We start from the raw sequence: 24,797 nt of genomic DNA, 5'->3' as shown, positions 1-24,797 counted from the left end.
CTTAAGCTCATGCATGAATTATTCATGAGTATCATCCTGTGGCTTCCCGTCTTGTTTGGTAAAGTGCCTATAATCAAATCTACTAACCTGGTTGTACACATGCATGACCACAGCTATTACTGCAGCATTTCTTAGCACCATCACAATCTCCATCTCCACTGCACATTTCAGCACAAATGCCATATGTATTTTGTGGTGATGGACACCATCCTTCAAACCAATTAGAAAAAAGGATTTTTAAGAGGATGTATGTAGTGATGCAGTCAAGAAATCAAGAAACTATTATACAAATATTAACCATATAATGTAAAACATTCTAGTAACAACTAGAACTCTTTGTGGGTTCACCAATCATTTTGTATATTTACAATATATTATTAAACTACCACTTACCTCTTTTAAAAATTACAGGTACAATTGGTTTTATGGGTTCGATTGGGTCAACAAATGGATTGCCTCCGACACACTCAAAACTTCCTTCAGTGTTAATACAGCCACCATCTTGAGGGCAGGCTTGATCAAATGTTTGACATTCATCAATATCTATCAATCAATATCACAACATTAATTAATAATGTGTTGGAAACATTCTTTTAAATGTTAAAAATATACAGCAAATTATTATTGATAAAATAAAGTAATGGATATCAAACTGATTCTACACAAAATCTCTTTGGAATGGTTCCTAGGCCCATGTTTATCTAAATACATTTTAAATAAAATCAAACAAACAGTACAAAATACGAATTTAGCAAGTTTTACAAAATAGTCTTAAATATATTTACCAACACATTCTCCATCTACATTCTCAAATCCTGTTGGACAAGAATCTGTAAAGAAAACCCCACAGAAATATAAAATGTACCATTAAATTTATTCAGAAATAATTACTAATTACAAAAATAGATTCTATAGATATATTACCTGTAATTACAGGACTTGGGTCTGGTTTACACTCACAAATGGGGCAGTTATTTTCATCTAAAACATTTCCAAACTCACAGTACATTAAACACAATGGTGGACAAACATTTTCTAAAAAAAAAAAACAGAAGATGATAAAATAAAATAACATTTTACAATACAATATCAGTGAACATTACTAATTTGGGAAAGGTGCGTTTTTTTTACAAATTTGTTACTGATGATGAAATATATATTGTGTCCAGAAGATCACTTACTATGTTATTTAATTGACACTAACCTGGTTGCATACATGCATGACCACAGCCATTACTGCAGCATATCTGAACACCATCACAATCTTCATCTCCACTGCACATGTCAACACAAATACCAACTGTGTCTGCTGAAACCCCCGGACAACTTCCTATAAATTAAAATTATTTTTACATTTTTTGTTTAAAAGATTTATTTGTGATATTTTATATCTTTGTCAAAACATAAAAGAAATTAATTGTATTTTGATTTCACTATAGAGTATCACGGTGCTGATGTCACGACGGTAGGTGGCGCTGCGTGGTTGCTAGCGCAACCAAAAATGCGTTCAGCCTGCCTGAGTTACCAATGGTTGGTTTGGAATATGCTTATTGAAGTAGTCATTTTAAAACTTAATAATTTTTAATAAAAACCAAACTAAATTTTCAAAAGATCACTAAATATTTGTTTTTAATAATCTATTTTTTCTTCAACTACCGTTTAAGTTAAACAAATCAAGATACATAATTTGATAGAAATACAGATCTTTACTGTTTATCAACATAGTAGCGCTGAACGCATTTTTTGGTTGGCTAGCAACCATCCAGCGCCCTCTATCGTTGTGACATACTCTATAAATTATGACAAACCTTCTTTTATTAGGACAGGTCCAACAGGCTCAATGATTGCAGGTAATTTTGGTATTATAGGTCCTACAAATGGATTGCCTCCAATACAAGTATAACTTCCTTCATTGTTAATACAGCCAGTATCTTGAGGGCAGGCTTGATCAACGGTTTCACATTCATTAATGTCTATAACAAAGAAATATATTAAAATATAACAAATATGAAAAAAAACAAAATCAAAAACAATATACTATTCATTTTTTAGGTTTAATTACGAACAACATAATCAGTTTTTAATGAACAGTAACTTAACATGGATGGGATATTTTTCTTTTGAGTAAAACAAACACAATATATAAATTACATGAACTTACCAACACAAACCCCAGCAACATGTTCAAATCCATCTTCACAAGTAACGGCTACTAATCAATAATCAATATAAAGTTTTCGATCAAAAAATATAATTTATATAATATAAAATAAACAACATAAATACTTATTATTGTATTATTGTATAGTGATGTGCCAAATATGGTAGTGATATGTCCAAATATGGTAGTGATATGTCCAAATATGGTAGTGATATGTCCAAATATGGTAGTGATATGTCCAAATATGGTAGTGATATGTCCAAATATGGTGGGGATATGACATCATCATGTCCATATATGGGCACATCACATTTTTTTGTCCATAAAGTTTGATAGTGTAGACAGAGCTTAAGAGATGTGTTAGTACCTGGATTTGTACAAAGATGTCCACATCCATTGCTACAACACTTTGCAACCCCTTCACAATCTGAATCCACGGAGCAGTGCTCGACACAGATGCCTACTTCACTAACTGGACAAGTTCCGGGCTTTTCTGTATTGTCTGAAAGTTTAAAAGTGTGAGTTATGTACTTGTCAGTCTGTGTACTAAATTACTGGTAAACGGAATGCAGTTATATATGTAAAGTTTTTTTTAAGAACACATATTTTTAGTATTTAACATACAAATTTTATATTAATATATGATTTCATTTCTCAAAAGTTCAATTAAGATTTGTTTTACCTTTTTTCCTTGCAAAACAAGAATCTTGGCAATCCTTGTATGTGTTAAATCTATTGCCGTTACCTCCACATCCACCATATGTAAAGCTTTTGCATTGCTTTGTGGCTGAATCGTAATAGAACATGTTGAATGCGGCTAGACACAAACCAGTTTCTACTTCTAACAGACAATTGGCTACAAATTGTGAGAAAGATAAGTTTAAGTAAAGCATTGGCCAACCACCCATCCTATTTAAGCTGTTACTTTAGCGTTTAGTACAGCTGTTTAAGAAACAAGTAAAAGTAAGCATGCTGGCTGGAACTCGTGTATTCTTTCAATGCATGGACATTTTCTAATTTACATTATGTTTCTTATCATGTAGATTGTTTATATTATAAATTCAAAGGAAAATTACTGAAAATGACAATGTTGTGGGTATCAATGGCTGGATCTCAATGGAGATGCAAAATAAAATAAGCAAAAAGCTAAATAAAAACGATAAAGTAAAACAGCCAGAAATATTAGCATAGCTTTCGGGCAACACTAGCCCTTTATCAGTGCAAGTATATTATGTATATAGACCTGGTGGCTCTGGTCTGCATTTATCTTCACATCTTTCAATGGTTTTGAAGTTGTTTTTATTTCCGTCACAACCTCCATAAGTAAACTGTTCACATTGTTTGGTGTTTTTGTTCCAATAATAGCGAAGAAATTTTGCACGGCAATGCCCTGCTTCTTTGTCCAAATTACAAATCTCTGTAAGGAAATTACCTAGTTAATAATATACAATAAATGTGTATGAGTGCAATAGTCCAAATAATTTCATGGAAGAAAGAAGTATCATCTCTTGAAATGCTGAATAAAAGCACTAGAATCTGTGAACAGGGAGCTTTTGATTTTCGACACCCTCGAAACCAGTTTGGTGAGTCACTTGGTGTGTCGTTAGTTGGCACAAATCAAAAACTCTGATATAAAAGGATCTACTTATAGAGGGTGATATTATGTTGTTGATAAAGTATATATATAATATAAGATAGTAAGTGAAGCATCTGGTCATACCTGAATAATAATACTAAAGTTACTATTGGACATACCTGGTGCCTGTTCACACAGCCTGTCTCCTTTGATGTTCTTACAAATGAACCCTTCTGGACATGTGTTTGGGTTTACCTCACATTCATTAATATCTAAAACAAACATTTTGTTAAACACGTTTAAAGCTCTGTTTACACTATCAAACTTTATGTGACCAAAAAATGTTCCTATACATATGGACATGATAATGTCATATCACTACCATATTTTGGCACGTCACACCTTTTTTGGCAAACTAGTTTGATAGTGTAGACAGAGCGTAAAAGTAATATCAGTATTTATTTGTTTATTTTTTTATTCGGGTATAATAACATTCAAATTGCAACCAACAACCACCAGCATCAGTTATGATCAGCCTTACACAGTTGGACTGGTTCAATTCCTACTTAGGATCTTTTTTTTTTCATCATCTGGATTATTTTTGTAACATTTTATTATTATTATTTTTTATTCTTAATAATATTTTATATTTAAAATTTTAACTATGAACCTAACATTATGTTAAGACTGCTCATTACCAGATCGGATCTAAAATATATATATCTATCTGTGGTTTCAATTTGGTAAGGTCTGGCAACAACTTTTTGAGAACAGACAGACACACGCGATCGACTACCTTGGCGGAGGTAACTATATATAAACATTTATGAAAATACATTTTCAAGGGTGGTTTAGTTATAGTGACTACCCTGTACCAAGTCTACTACCATTCTGCCTTCAGTCACAGCACAGTTATTAAGTGTTTACTCACCAACACAACGTTTTCCTTCTCTTTTGAAACCAGGCTGACAAGCTAGGAACAAATATAAAAACATTTATTCATCTATTGTGTATTGCAAATAGCAGTAAACAGAATCTAATTTAAACAAACAACAGTTACATTTCATTATAAATTTAATAATTTTATTTTTATTCTTTCACATACAACAGTGTATAAACCAATTAGAGGATGAAAATATAGCTATAAAAATAAAAACATATTGTATTACTGTAAGTGTCAAGTATGTAGTTACCTTTTTTACATTTGTAGCTGCCATTTGTATTGATGCAGACCTTTTTCTTAGGACATATATCAGGTTGTTCACATTCATTAATATCTAAAAAAGAAAAACATACAATTAACTTATTAACTGCACTGGAAGAGAAAATCACATTATGTCTGTCTACTATCAAACTGTATGTGACAAAAAAATGTGATGGGCTCATATATGGACATGATGATGCCATATCACTACCATATTTAGCATATTACTACCATAATAGGCACTTCACACATTTTTTGTCAAACTAGTTTGATAGTGTAGACAGAGCTAAAAGACTTGCTATGCTCAAAGTCTATGTGGTGATTTCAATGTTGCGTAAATCTACAAAATAAATAATTAAAAACTTTAGTTTACCTACCGACACATTTCTTAACACCATCTGCAAATGTCTTGCCATCTGGACATTCGTTTAGGAATGCTATATTCCAAAATAAGCAAAGTAAAATAGTTTAATACATAAATAACACTTTTTTTGTGGTAGGCCTACACTTTTTTTTATCAGCAGTACAGCAACTGATAGTCTAGGCACAGATAGGTAAACTGTGTTTATAAGAAAATGCATATTATCTACTGTACAGAATAAGTGTGATGTGCCCAAATATGGTAGTGATATGCCCAAATATGGTAATGATATGACATCATCATGTCCATATATGGGCACATCACATTTTTCGTCACATAAAGTTTCCTTAAAGAAACTTGTTGTTTTCAATTTTGATGACTTACCATCAATGGGTATTTGTCCAAAAGGTATCTCTTCTACTGGTTGTTCAACAGGAAATTTTATAAGTTTTCCAATTTCTAAATCTAATACTTTAGTTTCTATAATCTCCTCATCACAATCAATTTCAAAGAATTCACGACCTTGTTGTACTATCATTAAAACACAAAAATATATTTAAATCAGGGGTCAAATATTAGTATAGAGGGGTTTGTTCAATTTTGTTAATTTTTTAAAAATTTGTATTTATGTAAATATAAAATAATGCGAGTGAAATAACCTGTATCATAGTAATCATACACAAAAACATTTCCTGGTTTGAGATCCTCCACTAGTTCATGTTGCTCAATTGTAATCTTAAAACAAACTTCAACATCTTTAGAAAACTGTAAAAAGAGAATATTATATACTATTTTTACATTTATACATGACATTCTATACACATAACACCTCTATAGTATCAAGATCTGTGTCAGAAATCAGTATCTTCATAAAAAATCAAAATTCCTGGTATAGCCACTAACATCTCTTAACAACAAAACAACTTAGTAAAGTTTATCAAGTATATATATATATATATTCCATCACTTGTACTGATGAAGGGCTAGTGTTGCCTGAAAGCTCTGCTAACTTTTCTGGCTGTTTTACTTTATCGTTTTGATTTAGCTTTTCGCTTTTTTTTTGTATCTCTATTGAGATCCAGCCACTGATACCCACAGCATTGTCATTTTTTCAGTTATTTGCCTTTGCATTTATATATATATCCTACGAAATACAGGTTTGAATATAATTCAACAATTCAACTTTTTTTCAAACAAACTGTCCATATGAAACTTATAAATACAATAAAAAAGAAATACAAAGCAATATGTGACAACCGCAGACTATTTACCTGGTCAAAATAGATAGATACAACTTTGCCGTCAATATCATATCGCTTAATTCCATATGGATTGAACTTGACCAGAGATTTTAGAGATGTTTTATCTGGATAGTACCCAGAAGACATGTGGATTTCTACAACAGCCATATTGGTAGCTGAGGCTGTGCCATTGTACCTAGAATAATGACAATTGTTGGAAGAAAATAATTGATAAGGCATTGAATAAAGCTCTCTCTACACTATCAAACTTTATGTGACAAAAAATGTGATGTGCCAATAAATGGACATGATGATGCAATATCACTACCATGTGGGTATATCCCTACCAAACTTGGACACATTTTTTGTCAAACTAGTAGACAGAGCTTACATTACATTATTTTGTTTTGCATACATGTGAAAGGGTTGTGGTAATCAGGGAATAGATAAAATCATAGCCAAGAATGGTGGGTGTGCTACTGAAATGTTGCATCTATATTAAATGTAATGTTTGTGGGAAAACTGCTACAGAAGCTCTACATTTGAATTTTGTCATGACATAATTTTTAATTTTACATAATTTGACATGAAATACACAACTAACCAATTACAGGATGGGAAACCCATACTTTCTAAGCCCTTTCATATCAACTAACAAACTCCGGAGTTTTCCAGACTATGGAGTGCACACCATACAAAACGCTGATGATGACACCACAGTATGTGTAAACTCCAGTTTTGCTATGAAATAAGTATATAGGCAGTGACCCTGTATTGGCAATCGGAACTATCCTAGAATTGTGATATTAGTGTGTAGACATACGTTGTGCAGATATCCATGACCTGTGTACCACATCCTCTATGGACTTCTTGTTCTTCTTCTTGGTCAACATCTACCGAGACGTCAAAAGATGGACGCACAAATGCAGTTGGTACATTGTATTTCACAACCATCTACAAGTACAGTAGAGAATGATATGGCATAATGGGAAGGAATTAGACTAGTATGCGAGAGGTATGGGGTTCAAAGCTGTGCTTTTATCCTAATGCCCTGTCTACACTATCAAACTTTATGTGACAAGAAAATGTGATGTGCCCATATATGGACATGATGATGTCATATCACTACTATATTTAGGCATACTCAATCATTACTATATTTGGGAACATCACACTTTTTTTGTCAAACTAGTTTGATAGTGTAGACAGAGGTTTAGCTTTGTTAATTTCTTATGTACAATAAGGGCAGGGTAATATATGTTAGCGCTTCATCCCGGTAAATGATAGCGCCCTCCACATAAGTTGTACAGATGTCGAAACAGTGGATTCTTTACTAAATACATCCACTAACCTGAACTAAAGCACTACCAACTCCTCCAGCGGTGAGAGATATTGCAGTGTCTGGATTCAAGAGTGGAAAGTCTAACTTTTGGATGACAAGACGATTATCAGAGGTGACAAAGAACCTTGTTGGTCGGCGTACGCCTTGTACTTGAACATCCAGGTAGAGATCAGAAAATCTACTGTAACTGACACCAGCAAACGAGGCGATGGCTTGAAGGGCCATTACAGTGTCCTAGATAAAGAGAATTCATTAATTATTAGTTATTAACAAATATTTGGATGTTGTATTAAAAATATGAATATTAATTAGTTTGTCAACAACAATTAAAATAAAGATATTGCACAATCGTACTCTTACAGGGTTGAAGTATTTCATATTTTTTGACATTTTAACCTAATTTGTATTAAGCAATGCAATTTCCTATTGTGTGATGAATTAATGAATCAAAAATAATAATTTGATAATAATTTCCAACCTGAATATAGCCCAAAATACAATGGGTTAGCTAACCTATATATTCCTTAGTGGATGGATTTATTTAAATAGAACTATATATTTTTTTTGGTTTTTTTTTACATTTTTTTTTTATTTATTAATTTTTTTATGATGCTATATAGTGTGTTGCAATGTTAGTTGTTTAGTTTAATAGTAAAACGACATGTGGACTAGCAAATTCTACAGCTTTGTGAGTTTCTGTAACAGAAGATCTTGTTTTGTGAAAGCCTATTTATGTACCTGTGTAGAGATGTATCCTCCTTGTGGGTTGGTCTGCCTGGTAATCCACTGGACAACTGGCAGGCCTAGAGTAATTTGGTCATTTCGGACGTCAGTGGACGATAGTAGAGCTAGAAGACCATATGCTGTTGCTTCTACGTCACGTGACTTGGCTACCTGATCTCCTGAAATGTAGTAGTAGTGTGATGTATCCTCCTCAGCAATAGCTTCCCAGTGCTTCACACCACCTAAATATGGGTAAAAGATATTTGGAATTGTGGATTATTTAACACTGAATACACTTTGCTTTGTTATTTAGCTCCAACTCCAAGTACGGTTTACAATCAAATGCTGATTATAATCTCTATTTACACTATCCAACTTTATGTGACAAAAAATGTGATGTGACCATATATGGACATAATGATGTCATATCATTACCATATTTAAGCATATCACTACCATATTTGGGCACATCACACTTTTTTTGATAGTTTGATAGTGTGGACAGAGCTTAAGAGCAAACCTACAATACCTTCATCAATAGCCAATGAATTGAGTAGTTGAATGATAGTGTCTTTCTTGGGTGCGTCCGCTAGTGTGAGGGCGTACGCCATCAATGCCACGTTGTACGGATCTTGTAGACTTTCAATATCAGAACTTACACATCCAATAGCATTCTGTATGATAGTGTCCTGTAAGGCAATATGGAAGATAATTAAACTGGGTTCAGTCAGCAATATATGCAACGAAATCAGCCGCATGATTTTTGTTTAGTGGAAGAGATTATTATTTTTATTTATTATTCTTTATTGAAAACTGGGGATAACAGTGTCCAACATGGCAAATATTAAAGGTTCAATTTATCTACGGATTGGTAGACATATTTACCTATTTAAATTGCACGGCCAATTTTTTTGGTGGTTGAAAATAAGAAACATTTATGAAAAAAAAATGAAATTTATCTTTAAGCAATAAAAATGAAAACAAATGAATATTGATAAAATGTTAATACATACCTCTTTAGGAATTCCTGATTCCATCATTGCAATCATTATGTATGCAGTCAATGTCTGAGCATTATCAACACCACCCTATGCAAAATATAAAAGACAATTATTTAACTCAAATTATTAAAAAATCTATTTTGGAAAATAACTATGTACTGATAAAGAACACTGATAGAAATCTGAATACTAAAAATGTGTCATCATCAATATTGTCATTAGTTAAGATGAATTTTATTAAATCTCAAATCCCAAATATGGTATTGATATGCCCACATATGATAGTGATATGCCATCATAATGTCCATATATGGGCATATCACATGTTTTTGTCACATAAAGTTTGATAGTGGAGACAGAGCTTTAAAAGAAAACAAATACCAACCTGCATGCTGGAATGTAAAACTTTACCAACAGATCTAAAACAGCCAGATTCCATCTGCATACTTTTTAACCAGTCAATACTGACGTGCAAATCATTCTCATCGATAAAGATATATTTGCTGGCCTGCGCAAACGACTTCACAACAAACGCAGTCAGCCAAGTGCTTCCTTGAGCATCGCTATTACCAAATGCGCTGTAGGAGTTGTCATTTCGTCTGTAATTCAGCTCGCGTTGATAGCCGATTTTCATGTAGGCTAAAGCTTTTTGCTCAACGTTTGGATCAACTTGATCGGTCTTGGTGAGGTACTGCAGCACGTAGATGTTAGGGACAAAGCCAAGCATATTTTGTTCACCACAACCAGTTGGCATTTGAAGAAGGTTGTCTAGGTTGTTGAGAGTCTTTCCCATCATATCACCTGCAATGTGTATAAACAAAGACATTGGTCATTCAATCCTATCCTAAAGCTCTATTTACACTATAAAACTAGTTTGATGTGGCCAAATATGGTAGCAATATGACATCATCATGTCCATAAATGGGCACATTACATTTTTTTTTGTTACATAAAGTTTGATAGTGTAGAAAAGGTTCAAGAAAAAAAAACACTACACAGATTTAAATATCGGTATCAATTCAAGTTGCTCTTTAAAATAATTTTATAAATGGTTTTCCACTTTTGTGAAACACTTTAAAACGTTTAATTATATTTTTCAGAAGATACACAATGGGTACGTACCAATCAATGTTATGTAGCCTGATTCTGATCCCTCAATGAAATTCTCAGGTAGACTTGCTTGTAGCGTTGTACTGAAAGAATCTCCCATTGTTTCTGTAGAAACAAATTTAGATTTGAAATTAACTAAAATACAGATTTAAAAGATATATTGTACCCATAAAAAATCTTCAATTTACAATTTTTTTGTTGAATATGCCATTTTAATGTCACATAATAGTTATTCACTTTGACCGAAACTGAAAAAAATGTAATTTAAAGCAAAATATACCTAAATTGTCAGACAATTGTCAGACAATGTTTTTTGGTTATATTTAATTTTGATTTTTTTATCTAGAGATGTGAATAAGTTTATTAAAACTGCAAAATGACCTATTTAAAGTCTTATTTTATTAATCTTCATTTTTCATGTTTTTGGGGAACAATACTTTAATTATAGAAACTATTTACTTACCATCAACATTTAGTAGTTGGGTGAATGCAATCTCCTTCTTGATACCCTCAGCCTTTGAAAAGAACAAAATAATTGACACTACAAGTTCCGCTCATATAAACTTAATTAACTTAATTAAATTAGCTATTAATGGCTAGTTCATACCACATTGATAACAAAATGAAAATGAAAAAAAATTAATACAAATTTTAAATCCAAAAATATATATTTAAGTAGTTTACCGATTTTTTTGAGAGCTTTCCAACTTTCATAAGTCCTTGATTGACACAGAAGTGTTAAAGGTGATGTCATGAATAATGTTGCCGAACTTTCGACAGCATAATAAAATTAAAACAAACTTGAGTTTGATAATTGCAAAACGTGTTTCTAAAATGTAAAAATATATTATAGTTACCTCTACTAAAAGTTCCTTTCTTATGGCATCACCTACAGAAAGGAGATCACTCATGACTTTGTCAGACGGACAAATGGTATTTCCAGAGTTACTACTAACCGTGTCAGCATACACTATTGATATAAAAAAATATATATATATATATATATTACTTTCCAATTCTTATCGTTTTCAAAATTTCTCATCCTATTTTTTGTTATTTCATTAATCATTTATTTTTCTCTGCAACAATGTATTCAGAAATAATATATATTTAACACAATTTTACAATTGAATAGACATTATTTAACTATTAGAGAGGTTTTGATTTGTAACAACCTTGATAGTTACAGTATGTCATGTTGTGCTCATATGAGGACATTGAGGTGTCTTTTATCACTCAGTTCCTAGGTCTACTAAACTTGTCGCAAATTGAAGCTCCCGGTTATTTTTAAGCTCTGTCTACACTATCAAACATACTGGGACAAAAAAATGTGATGTGCCCAAATATGGACATGATGATGTCATATCACTACCATATGTGGGCATATAACTACCATATTTCGGCACATCACACTTTTTGTCAAACTAGTTTGATAGTGTAGACAGAGATTCATACCACTTTAGTACTTTACTTTTAAAAATGGATAAACTTACTTGTGAGAGGAATTTTTCCTAGAGTCCTAGGCACGATGCTGAACTCGATGGTAGTTGACTGACCTCCACATACGCAAACAAACTCGGTTGATTTTGATAACAGCTCAAAATCTTCAGTCTTTTTAAATTTCAATTTAATCTGATGAATGGAAATATACATGTTAGAAATGAAGTTTTTTAAAGCATATAGTGTTGGGCTAACAATGGAAACTGATTGATTTTATATATTTGACTTCTAAAGAGCTTATATTAAGTTTGGGTATATATAATACCCATACATTAAGCTCTGTCTACACTATTAAATTTTATGTGAAAAAAAAATGTGATATGATCATATAGGGACATGATGTCGTATCACTACCATATTTGGGCATATCACTACCATATTTGGGTCCATCACACTTTTTCTGTCAAACTAGTTTGATTGTTTAGACAGGGCTTTAAAAAAGTAAACATAAATTTAATGATTATAAATTGACAATTACCGCTAAACAGGAATCAAGGTAATTAAAGATGGTCGTCTTGACAGCTACTTTCTCTCCACGAACCACCGAGTAAGGCAATGTGTACGACACGAAAAATGGTTGGAATGCTGTCAGTTTTGTTGTGGTCGAAACTCCAACGCCTTTAGTAACCGATGTACAGAATCCACTCCCTACCCATTCTGTGATTGTATCCGGCACTGTAACGTTCATCTCTAATTCTCCACTTCCACTTTTAAATGAGACCAAAACATTATTTTGCAAAATATATAAAACAATTAGCTTAAGAATCATAACCCACTCAAGTTTGCCCCATTAAAATTGATGACAAAAAATAGGACTGGGTTTGCTTAAGACCAACTCAGACAGCGTCGTACGATGAGGCTCGTCTGTGCTCTTTGAATTGAATCCTGACAAGACGAATCTTGAAATAGGGTTGGCCGTTTTTAGGTCGTCGGGAGAACTTTAAGCAGGTTTAATTTTTTTCGTCGGGCCTTGTCGTACGACACTGTCTGAGTTGGCCTTTAGATGTCCTGATAAATCAAGGTATTGAACTTAGAGAGCAGTCATGGCCGGCTGAGCATGTATGAAGGCTGTCTACATACATTTCTACCCTAACACAATTTTTCAAAACTTTCAATTATCTAAAAGTTGAAGACAGCCAGGTCTCGGGTCCATTTGATTGTCACCACAGTTTGATATCTTCATCAGTACTTCTATGAATGAATGATTAAGTGGGAACATGAACGCTAGTTGATCATACCCAGTACCGTTTTGATCGTACGATTAATCGGGAAACTACCTCACGACGTACACAAACATCATGAGTGGATGAATGTGCCTGTACTTACCTTACTCTTTGTAAATTCCAAAGCCACGTTTCAGGGAAGTACGTTCTCACAGAAGCAGCACCAGGAATTGTATCCACTCTTATATCAGGTTCTACATTAGCTATTGAGTAGGCTAAAAAAACAAATCTTATATATCAGTACGAATCAAATTTAGCTTTTTTTTAAAGAGTTTTTTTCCGTAACTGAAAGAAATTTAAAACACAACTGAAAACTTTGAATCACGTTGCTATCTGGTGTGTCCAGTTGTACTTGGTTAGATTTTGACATAAGCGCACCGCTTCAACTCAAAATTGCCATAATTGACATAACAAAACATAACTTACCAATAGGAACGGGATAATGTCTTGGGCATGGTCGTGTTTCCACATCAATGTTTGTCATGAAAACCAAACCCATGTTCTAGTATTTAAATAAAAAATGTGTGTAACTTTTATGGAATAACAGATAGTGGTAAACAGTAGTCATAATCTCTATCAACTTCTATGTAAAAAGCTGTCTACACTATCAATGTTGTGCCCATATATGGACACAATGATGTCATATCACTACCATATTTAAGCATATCAATACCATATTTGGACACATCACACTTTTTTTGTCAAACTAGTTTGATAGTGTAGACAGAGCTTAATTTTCCTCAGTCATCAAATAGACGTTATTATCAACATTTAACTCTGTAACCTTTTAATATTCCTTAAGTATATTTGTATGTTATGAATTTTGTAAATACACTATTCAGGGCTGTAGCCAGCATGAGGCAGACGATATTATCAATTTTCACAACCCAACCTAATTCCTCAGCACAGATCGTCATATTTTATATTAATAATGATATTTGAAGCATCTTTGCCTCGTCTGTTTTTAACCTCTTGCTATTTGTAACGCACCTCAAAGGCCGTAGATGAATCTTCAAACGTTTGATACGATGGATACTGAACTATAGAACGCTTCTTTCTGTACCAGAAAGGACGCTCAGGACAGTGTTTGCTTCGCTCGATGTAGCCACCATCAGATGACAACTGGTAGTCATCCAATGTAGAAAATACCTGTTATGAATACAAAACAAAAATGTTAACGGTGATCCTGTTTTGCATGTGATGCAGTGTGTTGGACGTTGGATTACTGTTCGTGAGATCGTGGTTTCGAATCCAACTGTCGCCGCATTGCTTGTATCCTTAGGCAAGACACTTTACTTACATTTGCCTGTTTCCACCCAGGTGTATAAAATGGGTACCAGTTAGATCAAGACACAACTTTGTGCTGATTACTAGCTGCCTTATTATGGGAGTGTGTTTGATCCAAAAAATTACTTTTGTAGTAAACTCCTAATTCAAATTAAAACTTTATTAATTAAAAATATTTACCTTCTGTGGAGTCAATTGGTTATTTGAACGCAATAAATGGACACTTTTATCAACAACTCCGATAGCGCACAGCGAGTCAGCCGCTGATACAATCTTTAACTTTGTTGCTTCTCCCGGTTTCTTCTGGCCTTCAGTAAAACTGATATCAACCTGAATCGAAATTTAAAAATGTATTATTTTACAAAATATATAAATTCTATATATTAAATGCTTACATTTGATATAAATATCTACATGAATTAGATAAGTAAATGTAAACAAAATAAATGTTATTATATAATATAATAATAATCTCATATCCAATAAAAAAAAAAAAGCCAACTGCATATTCTGCATGCTTTAGTGACTTTCCTGATGTCTTTATCATCTGAAGCCTTGTCTACACTATCCAACTTTGTGACAAAAAATGTGATGTGCCCATATGGACATGATGATGTCACATCACTACCATATTTAAGCATACCACTACCATATTTAAGCATATCACTACCATATTTGGTCACATCCCACTTTTTTTGTCATGCCAGTGAACCAGTCACCAAAGTGACATGCATAACCCACAACCATTGATTACAAAACCACTGCTTAACTTAATATTATATTTTAAATAATTGAAAAGATTGAAAAAAGTACCTTATTCTCAAATTGATTATCCACATTGACCTCAATACTGTCTGCTACGACCTCGCCGTCCAATCGGATGTAGTAGATCAGAATACGTGTGATTGGCGCCATCTCCTGTGTCACTTCAAATTGTTTGCGAACTACAAACATCTTGCCTGGTTCAGCAATCGGGATAGTTGGGATTGCAGGGTAAAATGGATAGCTTGAAGAATAGTTGGAATCTGACGAGAAAAAAAAATTACTGAAAGTTTACGAATCAACTGATATTTTTGTCCTGAATTAAACAAAAGGTCTGGTTTACGATATTTCTATTAATCAAAAGATAAAATAATGAATTACAAAATGGCTTTCTTCAGAATAAATATAATAAAGCTGTTTGCAAAAATTGAGAGAATTACTATATGGACTGATAATAAATGAGAAATTCAGAATTAAACATGGTTTTGTTTAGAGAATTTAAAAATAATGATAAAAAAAAATTAAATTACCAAAAGGCTCATCAATTTCCTCAACCTCTAAGACTACTTCGAAATCTTCATCCTGAAGTTCAGCTTCAATTTCTTCAACCGCCTCTTGTGTCTCATCTGGTGGAGCTGGTTGGCTATCAACTGTCGGAAGGGAAGCACTTTCCAAAACCTCAGTGAGTTCCGTTCCAAGAATGTTTCCTCGGGACATAAACTGTGAAGTATTAAAAAGGCATTTTTCGATCCATGATTTATATAATAAAACCATCGCCAATTATTTGTCTTAAGTAATGTCAAATTGACCAAATTATGGTTCTCTGCTAAGTTTGATAAGTGTGCATTTAAGCTGCCATACAAGATACATACAGTATGTATTTGTGCTTATTTTATGTTGTATCTCTATTGCTATCTAGCCACTGATACCCACAGCACTGTTAGTTTTTCAGTAATTTGCCTTTGGATTTATCAATTTTAATGCTACTCTTTGGAAGAAGGATATCAACATAGTGGATAGTTTAGTATCTTAGCATGAATGGTGGTTAGGAGATGGAGTACAACGGATTTGGCTAATTATAATACAGACAACTAAAACTTACTAAGAATCGAAAATGAACATCCTCTGGATTGCCGTCCTTTGCCTCGTCCCAGGTATACCTAATTGTTAGTTCTTGGCTATCTCCTGCATTTATGGATTTCAGTATTGGCTGTAACTGCACAAAACTACCACTTGGAGAAAATGAAGCTATAGCATAGAGACTTGTCTTTGGATCCGTAACAGTATAGTCACAATTAGACCAACCATAGCAGGCTTCTTCTGGGCTGTAGCCAAGAATTTGTGCCTGAAAACAACACATTTACAATTGCATTTATTAGGCATTTTATAATGTTCAAAAGAACATTGGTGTTTCTTAAGCCATGTCTACACTATCAAACTAGTTTGACCAAAAAAGGTAGTGCTATAAATATGGCAGTTATATGACATCATCGTGTCCATATATGGGCACATCAAATTTATTTGTCGCATACAATTTGATAGTGTAGACAGAGTTTTAGTAAGTTTGTCATTTGATCAAGTTTGGCTAGTAATTCAAAATAATAAATTAGGCTTACATAAATGTTTATAGTTGAAGTTCTAATGGAGATGTCTGACAGACTGAATTCAATTAATCCATTGCTGTCCGATGTCATATTTTCATTAAAGATGTTCTGAGAGTCGGCACGAGCAGTCACCAAAACCTCAGTGTTTGGAGAAATTTCACCATCAGGCCTTGTCACAAAAATCTATAGAAGAAATGGTAAATTGAGTACAATTACAACATTCTTACCAAGACCAAATGTTAACACAATGATCTGTTGATAAAACAGCATTTCTTGCTCTAACAAAATATTTAACAAAACAGTAAATACAGGTCTAATTTTGCAGTCAATCTCAAACCGCTAAGCAATGAAGCATGTGATTGAAATGAAATCGTTCCTGTCATCTTTCGGTCTTTAGAGAATCAGTAGGGACTTTTAGATTTTCACGGCAACCATGTCGACTTAATCTAAATGTTCACATATCTGTCGACAAGTAAAAATCGACTACGACCTTGTGACATGACCATGTAAATGTGCAAGGAACTAAAGGTTTGCTTACTTTTCCAAAAAATGGCAACCCTGGCTTGAAAGAGTCCAGAGCATTAATTTTTAATTGAAATGGAGTCATTGTTACAATCCCAGTAAAATCTGTGGCGCTTAATTCAATACCTAAAAAAAAAAATATTTAGATATTAAAAGAATTGCATTAGCGGATTTAATCCATTCATACATTTAGAAGTCTATTCATTCATTTAATTATTAAAAATGTATTCAACAATATATATTTACATTGTTATAATACAATATTGCAGGGATCTTATAGAGAACAAATAATTTTCTGTTGTCGTAAGACACTTTGAAAAAAAATATTATAAAGAAAATCATGATATAAAGTTGTATAAACATTTTAAAAATACTAATTCGTTTCATGGCCTTTATTATTACCTGTTCCTTGTTCCATAACGTATCCAACAACATGAATTTTTGCATCGTAAAAACTATGATCCTTTGATGGTAGATTAAATAGTTCAGCATTGATCAGAAATACTGCACAGCCATTTGAATCAGATTCCTAAAAAAAAAAACTGATATTACTGATTAACGACTTCAATAAAGGTAACCGGATTGAGATGTTATTAAGCTCTGTCTACACTATTAAACTTTATGTGCCAACAAAATGTGATGTGTCCATATATGAACATGATGATGTCATATCACTACCATATTTGGGCATATCACTACCATATTTGGGCACATCATACATTTTTGGTCAAACTAGTTTCATTCTGTAGACAGAGCCTTATTCCATATGGAAATTCATGTCAAACTTTCTTGGCCTACACTTTGTTTGTATTTTTGGCAGAAAATGCCATAGTAAGTCAAGCGAGACAGTGAAAACCTTACCTCACTTAATGTTTTAAACTGTCTACGTTTTGCATAGTAACGACTGTTTTCATCTTTCACAGTAACATCTGCTCGAATATTCCCAAAAACAGGTTGTCCATAAGTATATCTGTATAAATATAGAGAACAACTCTGTTAATGTACAACAACAACAACAATTGATAGAAATGGGATCTTCACTAGATCCTTACCTATCACTCATACACTGTGCTTTCTATACCAAATTTGTTTGGGTTCTGACTATTGTATAAAAATGTAGCTCATTTACTGAACATCTTAACAATGTATCCTCATACATACATACTGGGCCCTTTTCAAAGGAAAATGTCCTCTGAATAGGTGTGTCGGAAAGGGGTATATACCCCATGGTTATACCATGGAGGAATATTTTCTCCATGGTTATAGTAACCTGTACTGCTAACAAGGGCTATGGGTACATTGCTGTTGTTTATTGAAACCCTGGTTTAACCATAAGTAAATCTACAACAGTAATTGTCTTGTTCAAACTGTTGATAACCTTGGGATGAGACAGAAAAAATAAATGCTGCTATGATAACGCAATTTTGGTTAGCGATTAACAGTTTTGTTATTGTAAATGCGCGGTTATACAATTCAGTAGTTCATAGAATAACATTTACGGCACACCAACATCCTTCCTGTAAAGATATATGACATACTTCCTACAGCTTATGGTTGAACTGGTAAAAAAATGTGATTTTCTTAAAACACCAATGAAATTTAAAAAAAAAACTTTTTAGACTACATCAAAGCTTTTAAATATACACTAAAGTATAATCTAGCCACCTTATCAAATAAATAAATATGGGGCAATCCCATATAAAACATAGTCCTGTATGTGAAATTGTATCTAAATATGTAGTGAATGGGATAAAAATAGGAGTTCAAGTATGGTTCTATAATAGTATATATTAATACTAATCTTCTTACAGTCGGGTAACTACAATACTTCAGAACTTTATCACAATAGTCTTAAGCTTAGCTCTAATTTCAGATTAGCTATATAATCTGTACCTACTTATATTGCCCTACTTTCTAACAAAGTCAAGTAGATTATCTTGTAATACTTGACAATATACTATATAGTATCTATCTATCTTATCAGCACTCTGTAATTTAGTTAAATAATAGTAAATACCTATCAGTGATAAGTGCATGATTTTGTGGTAAAAATGTACATACTGTGCTGTATCTTTATTTATACCCAATACAAATTTATGATTTAATTTACCAAGGTGGTATACTGTATACATTTTAGACATATCTAAGAAAGTTTTAAAAACTTTATTAAGACAACTATAAAGATAGATGAAAGCCACTTCACAATACAACCTACACTACTAGCTGTAGCAGAATTTGTTTGATTGGGGCAGGGGTAATGGAGTATAAAAATACCGGGATTGTACTGGTCGGGCCAGTGTACTCGAGGTACTTGCTATGGGACAGGTATTGTTTTTAGTAAGATAACAAAACAGTATTGTCTGTTTATCCGGGTAAGCTAGGCATGACATAGACACATACATACCTTCCACAAACTTTGACATTAAAGTTGGTCTCGTTTACTAGTATAAAAGACGGTGACGTTATCTTAACTTCAAACTTTGGAAGAACTGCAATAAAGAACAAATAAAGCCTAATAATTGCCAAATAGAAATACAATGGAAGTGAAAGGAGAAAGTCTAATAGCAATATAACTGCTATGGATGAACTAATGGATGACTTTTACTTAGGCCTACCTATATATGGTAGTAATATGACATCATTTCCATATATGGGCACATCACATATTTTTGTCACATAAAATTTGATAGTGTAGACAGAGCTTTAGAATCATTATAAGAACAAACAAGACTATTTCATACCATACTCATCAATATCAAACTCCTGCATAGTCTTAATGTTGTTAATAACGCTGTAGATTTTCCATGTTCCTAGAATTGGTTCTGATGTGGTTTCAAATTCAAGTTCAGTTAGTCCATCCTTGGTCGTAACATTGATCCACTGGGCTAGACGCACACCATTAGGAGCCTCAATATAAACTTTCTCAATCTAAAAATTTCAGAAGACCAACTCAAATTTACAGTATTGTACTAATAACGAAATAAACAATTCAAACGAGTGAGTGGAACCTTAATTATACGTAGCCATAGGCTCACCTGCTCCATGATTATGGTGGTAGAACAAGTCTTCTCAGACAAGAACTATATGTATAAGATCCAGTGCACACATCTAGCTCATGAGCACTTTAAAGAACCTAGTATATCTTTCGAGACGAGTATGGGGTTGCCCCGGTGTATTAGTACTCACACAGCCACTGATAATAACTGGGCCCTCTGGGAGACCAGTCTTTGACTGAAGAGGTTACTCAGTATAGATAAGTAACAAAATTTAAAAAAAACCTGTATACAATTCAACCATCCTATATATTCAAGTTGCATCATAAAAAGGACCTGGGTTAATTGGGTCACTGCGAGGTCATAGCTATAACATGGTTATCATGTTGCAGCTATTTATTAGTACAGTACCACATTCTCTAAGTTGATGATAAAAACATGGTTAATATTTTGCAGCAGAAAGCCGGCTATTAAGTTATAGAACCATTATAATAGGCCTACTGTAGGTGAACTATTAAAAAGCATCAATACTGATAAACCATGCAGAAGTCCCACCAGACATTATAAACCATCCAGGAATGATTAATGCCATGAATAAATGAAGCGTAAAAACAATGGCATTTTTCCAAGATTCCCAGGAAGGATAAACGATTCACCTTTGGATGGCGCTTGTATATCATTACTCTTTCACAAGGTCACCTATGAAAATTTAATATTGTTTCCTTTTATTACGACTCTGTTCTCATTCTACTAGAACATTACACCTATAATTGTTTCCTCCTGTTATGTTCCTTATGTTCCTGTATTGTCTACAGTATAACCAAGTTTCTATTATTAGTTTGTGGCACCATTTTAATACAATTAATCCAGGGTTATTTTTTTGTTGTGGAAATGGAAAGATGGTGGAAAGAATGAAGACATTTGTCGTATTCGATTGGGACTTTACCGTTGAGTACTTATTTAACAGAGTATTTTGAGCGTTGAGATTGTTCTTAATGAAAAATCTTGCGTTGTTAACGTTTTCTATACAAATGATTTTCTGTTACGCACATCCGTTTACAATTTACCATTCAAATACAAAAAGTACTCAACGAATCTTTATGTTGACTACGAAAGTCCCCAATCGAATATGACAATTGTTTTTGTCTACCTCAGTAAACAAAAACAGAAAAAAAGCTGAATTGTGAAATTCCCAGGGATGCCTACTAGAGGAGTAGTGCAGGATGATATAGCAAAACTTCAAACACCCAAGGCGAATTGGGTATAATCCTTGATCACGTGTTATATAACAAATCTTGGTTTAACATGAAATAACATTAACTCCAATATATTCAATAACATACACTTACCACATCGAGTTTAGGGTGCAGATTCTGATCAATAGTCAAAATACGAAACTTAACTGTAAAATATAAACATAATTTTTTGGGTTAAAATGTTATAAACAACAATACTTATATTTATGTAATATAACCCTATTAACGCCTAAATCTCTGTCTACACTATCAAACTTTATGTGACAACAAAAACGTGATATTCCCATATGATGACATAATGATGTCATATCACTACCATCTTTGGGCACATCACACTTTTTTTGTCAAACTAGTTTGATAGTGTAGGCAGAGCTTTAGGCTTATGCAATGCCTTCAGAATCTTTTAAAATGCCTATAATATATTAAATAACTAACCTGTCTGTCCTGGCTTGTAAATAGGTTTATCTGTTTGTATAAAGGTCTTTGAATTCCTTGGCTCTACAAAAATCTTTTTGCTTGTTGTAAACAGTGGCTCTACGTCATTATGAGCGTATATCAACAACGTTGCTTCAAACCTTTCAACTTGTGTTACCTTGGGAACCTAAAAGTTACAATAAACACCAATTCTAAATAAATTAAACATCACTTATTTCAAACTTTAATATATAGTTTCTATCAACCTACATTGGACAGGTAAAAGATACATTTTTTGTATTAAAAGAGATTTTTTGAAGTTACTGAAAACAAAAGTGAGGTTTACTCAACATCCAATATTAGTGAATGGCTTAGTTTCCAGGCCTATTCTTTAACATTAATTCACTTAACTGTGATATTTGTAATTGTTTTTGGAATGTAATATTTTTTTCATTGTTGTAATAATACTTTTATATTTTTAGCCTGATGCTACACTATTGTTTTGTAATATATTGTTATACAGGGGCAGATTCATGGGGCCCTCTAATTTAGCAAATTGTAATGCAAAAGATAGAACATCAAATTAAGCTCAGGACTCCCCTCTTATTTCAAAATCCTGGATCCGCCACTGTGTACCAATACAAAAACTAATCATCAAACAACTGCCAACAAAAACTACCTCAATTGGCAGACAAACAAAAGGAAATTCCATGAAATACAATGGAATCCTTTTCAACACTGTTTCACCATCCATCAGTTTCACAGAGAGGTACATTGGTCCGGTCATGTTCATTAATTGGATGCAGACGTTCTCTGTCGTCTCAGCGACCATCACTTTTGGAGCCATGATCAAGTAGTTGTTTGCTGAACTGGAGGGACAAAATAATAACACTTTAGTATTACCTGACTACCTTCAAGTATAAGCTACCCACAAATGCATGTTTTACGACCACCCTGAGCTACTGTACTGTAGGCCTATAAAGCTTGGTCTGTTATCAAATTTTATGTGCCCATATATGGACATGATGATGATGTCATATCACTGCCATATTTGGGCATACCACTACCATATTTGGGCACATCACACTTTTTTACCCCTCTTCCCAAACCTGGACTAATTTTGTACTACAGTCTACTACTTATAGTTTACTAAAATTCAAAAGTTTTATTTAATTAAATCTGTTAAATGTATTTTATTTGACCATACAAAGTTTCAATGAACCAGGACATGCCAGATTTCAGATACCAAACTAATTTGTTAAAAGCAATTTGAGTAAATCCCACAAGCAAATTTTATATTAAAATTTTGCCAGGCCTTATGGGTCAAGAACAGTTATAAAACTTGTATCTCTCTAATTCTTAAATTGTTAATTAAAATCAAACAACAAGACAATGTCAATAGGATTGAGGTCAGTGACCTTTGTAAAACAATTCTGTAGGATTTCTTTTAATCAGAAGCAAGGTTCCTCTTTTATTAAATCAACAGTTAAAATAAATAAATTATCATACTGTAGAAGTACAATTTAAAACAGAGAATAGTGGGATTATAAACTAATTACTGGTATATAATCTGTATGTCATTGATACCTGTATTACAAACACGTACAAGTATAAAAAATAAAATAATTTAGAAAACAATTTAAAATTTTTAGAAAAGTTTTTAATGTTTGTTTTATGCTATAATAATAATAAATTCTTTATTTATGCAACGAAAAAAACTCGTTCGCCAGAAAGGTGTTCTTCCACGGGGCCGTATAACATTGTAACACAAAGTATTGAAAAAAAATGTAAATCAAGATTTTTTTTTAATATAAAAATCAGCGTTGTATGCTAATATGGCCTGAACATATCTTTAAATCAGAAAAAAGAATGTTGGTTGTTTGCCTTTAAGGTAAACTACGTTAATTGGTTATTTATTTATTATGTTATTAACAGGAGATATTTGGGATTGATGACCTTGTCAGATCCAAAACCAGCAGGGTAACACACAGGGCAAAGGTCCCTGGTTTAGCACTCCTAAGGGGCCCTTCAATGCTGGGTAGTTGCATTGAACTGCTCATGCTCTGGGGCCCCTTGAGCTCTGGGGCCCCTGGTTTAGAACTCTTAAGGGGCCCTCCAACGCTGGGTAGTTGCATTAAACTGCTCATGCTCCAGTTACGCCACTGTCCAGAATGTGTGACTATACGTAAAACATAGGAGGTTGTACATACTCAGTCATATGTCAGAACAACCAACTTAGTAGTTCGGGAGCCAGAAAGGGTTCACCTGCATGTACTGTAACTTTTGTTATGAGGAATATTGTACATATTTTACTGTAAGAGGTCTTGGCAGAGGTTTGAACCCAGACAGAAATTATTATGGTATCGCCAATCAACAGAGCCAGTACTTGAAAGAAGAGGTGCCCTTCTGACTATTCAAAAGATTAAAAACAGCTACTTTAATTTGTTTATCCTCTTTAGTGTCTACACTTATTTAAATACTTATACATTTTCAAAGACCTATTCACAGACAGTACGG

General features: G+C 33.2%; 1 protein-coding gene across 2 annotated transcripts in view; it reads right to left on the bottom strand.

The window, feature by feature from the left end:
* LOC140063238 (uncharacterized) overlaps positions 1-24,797 on the bottom strand; it is a 40,082-nt gene that overhangs the window by 13,366 nt on the left and 1,919 nt on the right. Inside the window, exons 2-45 of one of the 2 annotated variants that reach the window (XM_072109746.1) lie at positions 22,960-23,149; positions 22,302-22,467; positions 21,960-22,012; positions 20,359-20,545; positions 20,022-20,106; positions 18,479-18,587; positions 18,020-18,146; positions 17,634-17,743; positions 17,108-17,278; positions 16,594-16,836; positions 16,022-16,211; positions 15,543-15,754; positions 14,910-15,059; positions 14,433-14,591; positions 13,869-13,944; positions 13,546-13,657; positions 12,698-12,926; positions 12,213-12,351; positions 11,577-11,689; positions 11,183-11,234; positions 10,732-10,824; positions 9,995-10,410; positions 9,622-9,696; positions 9,138-9,297; positions 8,624-8,850; positions 7,895-8,119; positions 7,367-7,497; positions 6,574-6,739; positions 5,962-6,067; positions 5,687-5,833; positions 5,319-5,378; positions 4,931-5,014; positions 4,669-4,710; positions 3,917-4,009; positions 3,405-3,578; positions 2,844-3,017; positions 2,529-2,663; positions 2,162-2,212; positions 1,809-1,973; positions 1,205-1,330; positions 925-1,035; positions 786-830; positions 394-543; positions 88-210 (exon numbers count right to left, since the gene is read on the bottom strand). In XM_072109746.1, the coding sequence (XP_071965847.1) occupies positions 88-210; positions 394-543; positions 786-830; positions 925-1,035; positions 1,205-1,330; positions 1,809-1,973; positions 2,162-2,212; positions 2,529-2,663; positions 2,844-3,017; positions 3,405-3,578; positions 3,917-4,009; positions 4,669-4,710; positions 4,931-5,014; positions 5,319-5,378; positions 5,687-5,833; positions 5,962-6,067; positions 6,574-6,739; positions 7,367-7,497; positions 7,895-8,119; positions 8,624-8,850; positions 9,138-9,297; positions 9,622-9,696; positions 9,995-10,410; positions 10,732-10,824; positions 11,183-11,234; positions 11,577-11,689; positions 12,213-12,351; positions 12,698-12,926; positions 13,546-13,657; positions 13,869-13,944; positions 14,433-14,591; positions 14,910-15,059; positions 15,543-15,754; positions 16,022-16,211; positions 16,594-16,836; positions 17,108-17,278; positions 17,634-17,743; positions 18,020-18,146; positions 18,479-18,587; positions 20,022-20,106; positions 20,359-20,545; positions 21,960-22,012; positions 22,302-22,467; positions 22,960-23,149 (6,152 nt within the window). The remainder of the gene's footprint in view (positions 1-87; positions 211-393; positions 544-785; positions 831-924; positions 1,036-1,204; positions 1,331-1,808; positions 1,974-2,161; positions 2,213-2,528; positions 2,664-2,843; positions 3,018-3,404; positions 3,579-3,916; positions 4,010-4,668; positions 4,711-4,930; positions 5,015-5,318; positions 5,379-5,686; positions 5,834-5,961; positions 6,068-6,573; positions 6,740-7,366; positions 7,498-7,894; positions 8,120-8,623; positions 8,851-9,137; positions 9,298-9,621; positions 9,697-9,994; positions 10,411-10,731; positions 10,825-11,182; positions 11,235-11,576; positions 11,690-12,212; positions 12,352-12,697; positions 12,927-13,545; positions 13,658-13,868; positions 13,945-14,432; positions 14,592-14,909; positions 15,060-15,542; positions 15,755-16,021; positions 16,212-16,593; positions 16,837-17,107; positions 17,279-17,633; positions 17,744-18,019; positions 18,147-18,478; positions 18,588-20,021; positions 20,107-20,358; positions 20,546-21,959; positions 22,013-22,301; positions 22,468-22,959; positions 23,150-24,797) is intronic. The other variant, XM_072109747.1, reaches the window with a different exon arrangement.

This window comes from Antedon mediterranea, chromosome 11 (assembly GCF_964355755.1).
Source record: "Antedon mediterranea chromosome 11, ecAntMedi1.1, whole genome shotgun sequence".
Classification (NCBI taxonomy): Eukaryota; Metazoa; Echinodermata; class Crinoidea; order Comatulida; family Antedonidae; genus Antedon; species Antedon mediterranea.
This window is presented reverse-complemented; position numbering and strand designations above follow the sequence as displayed.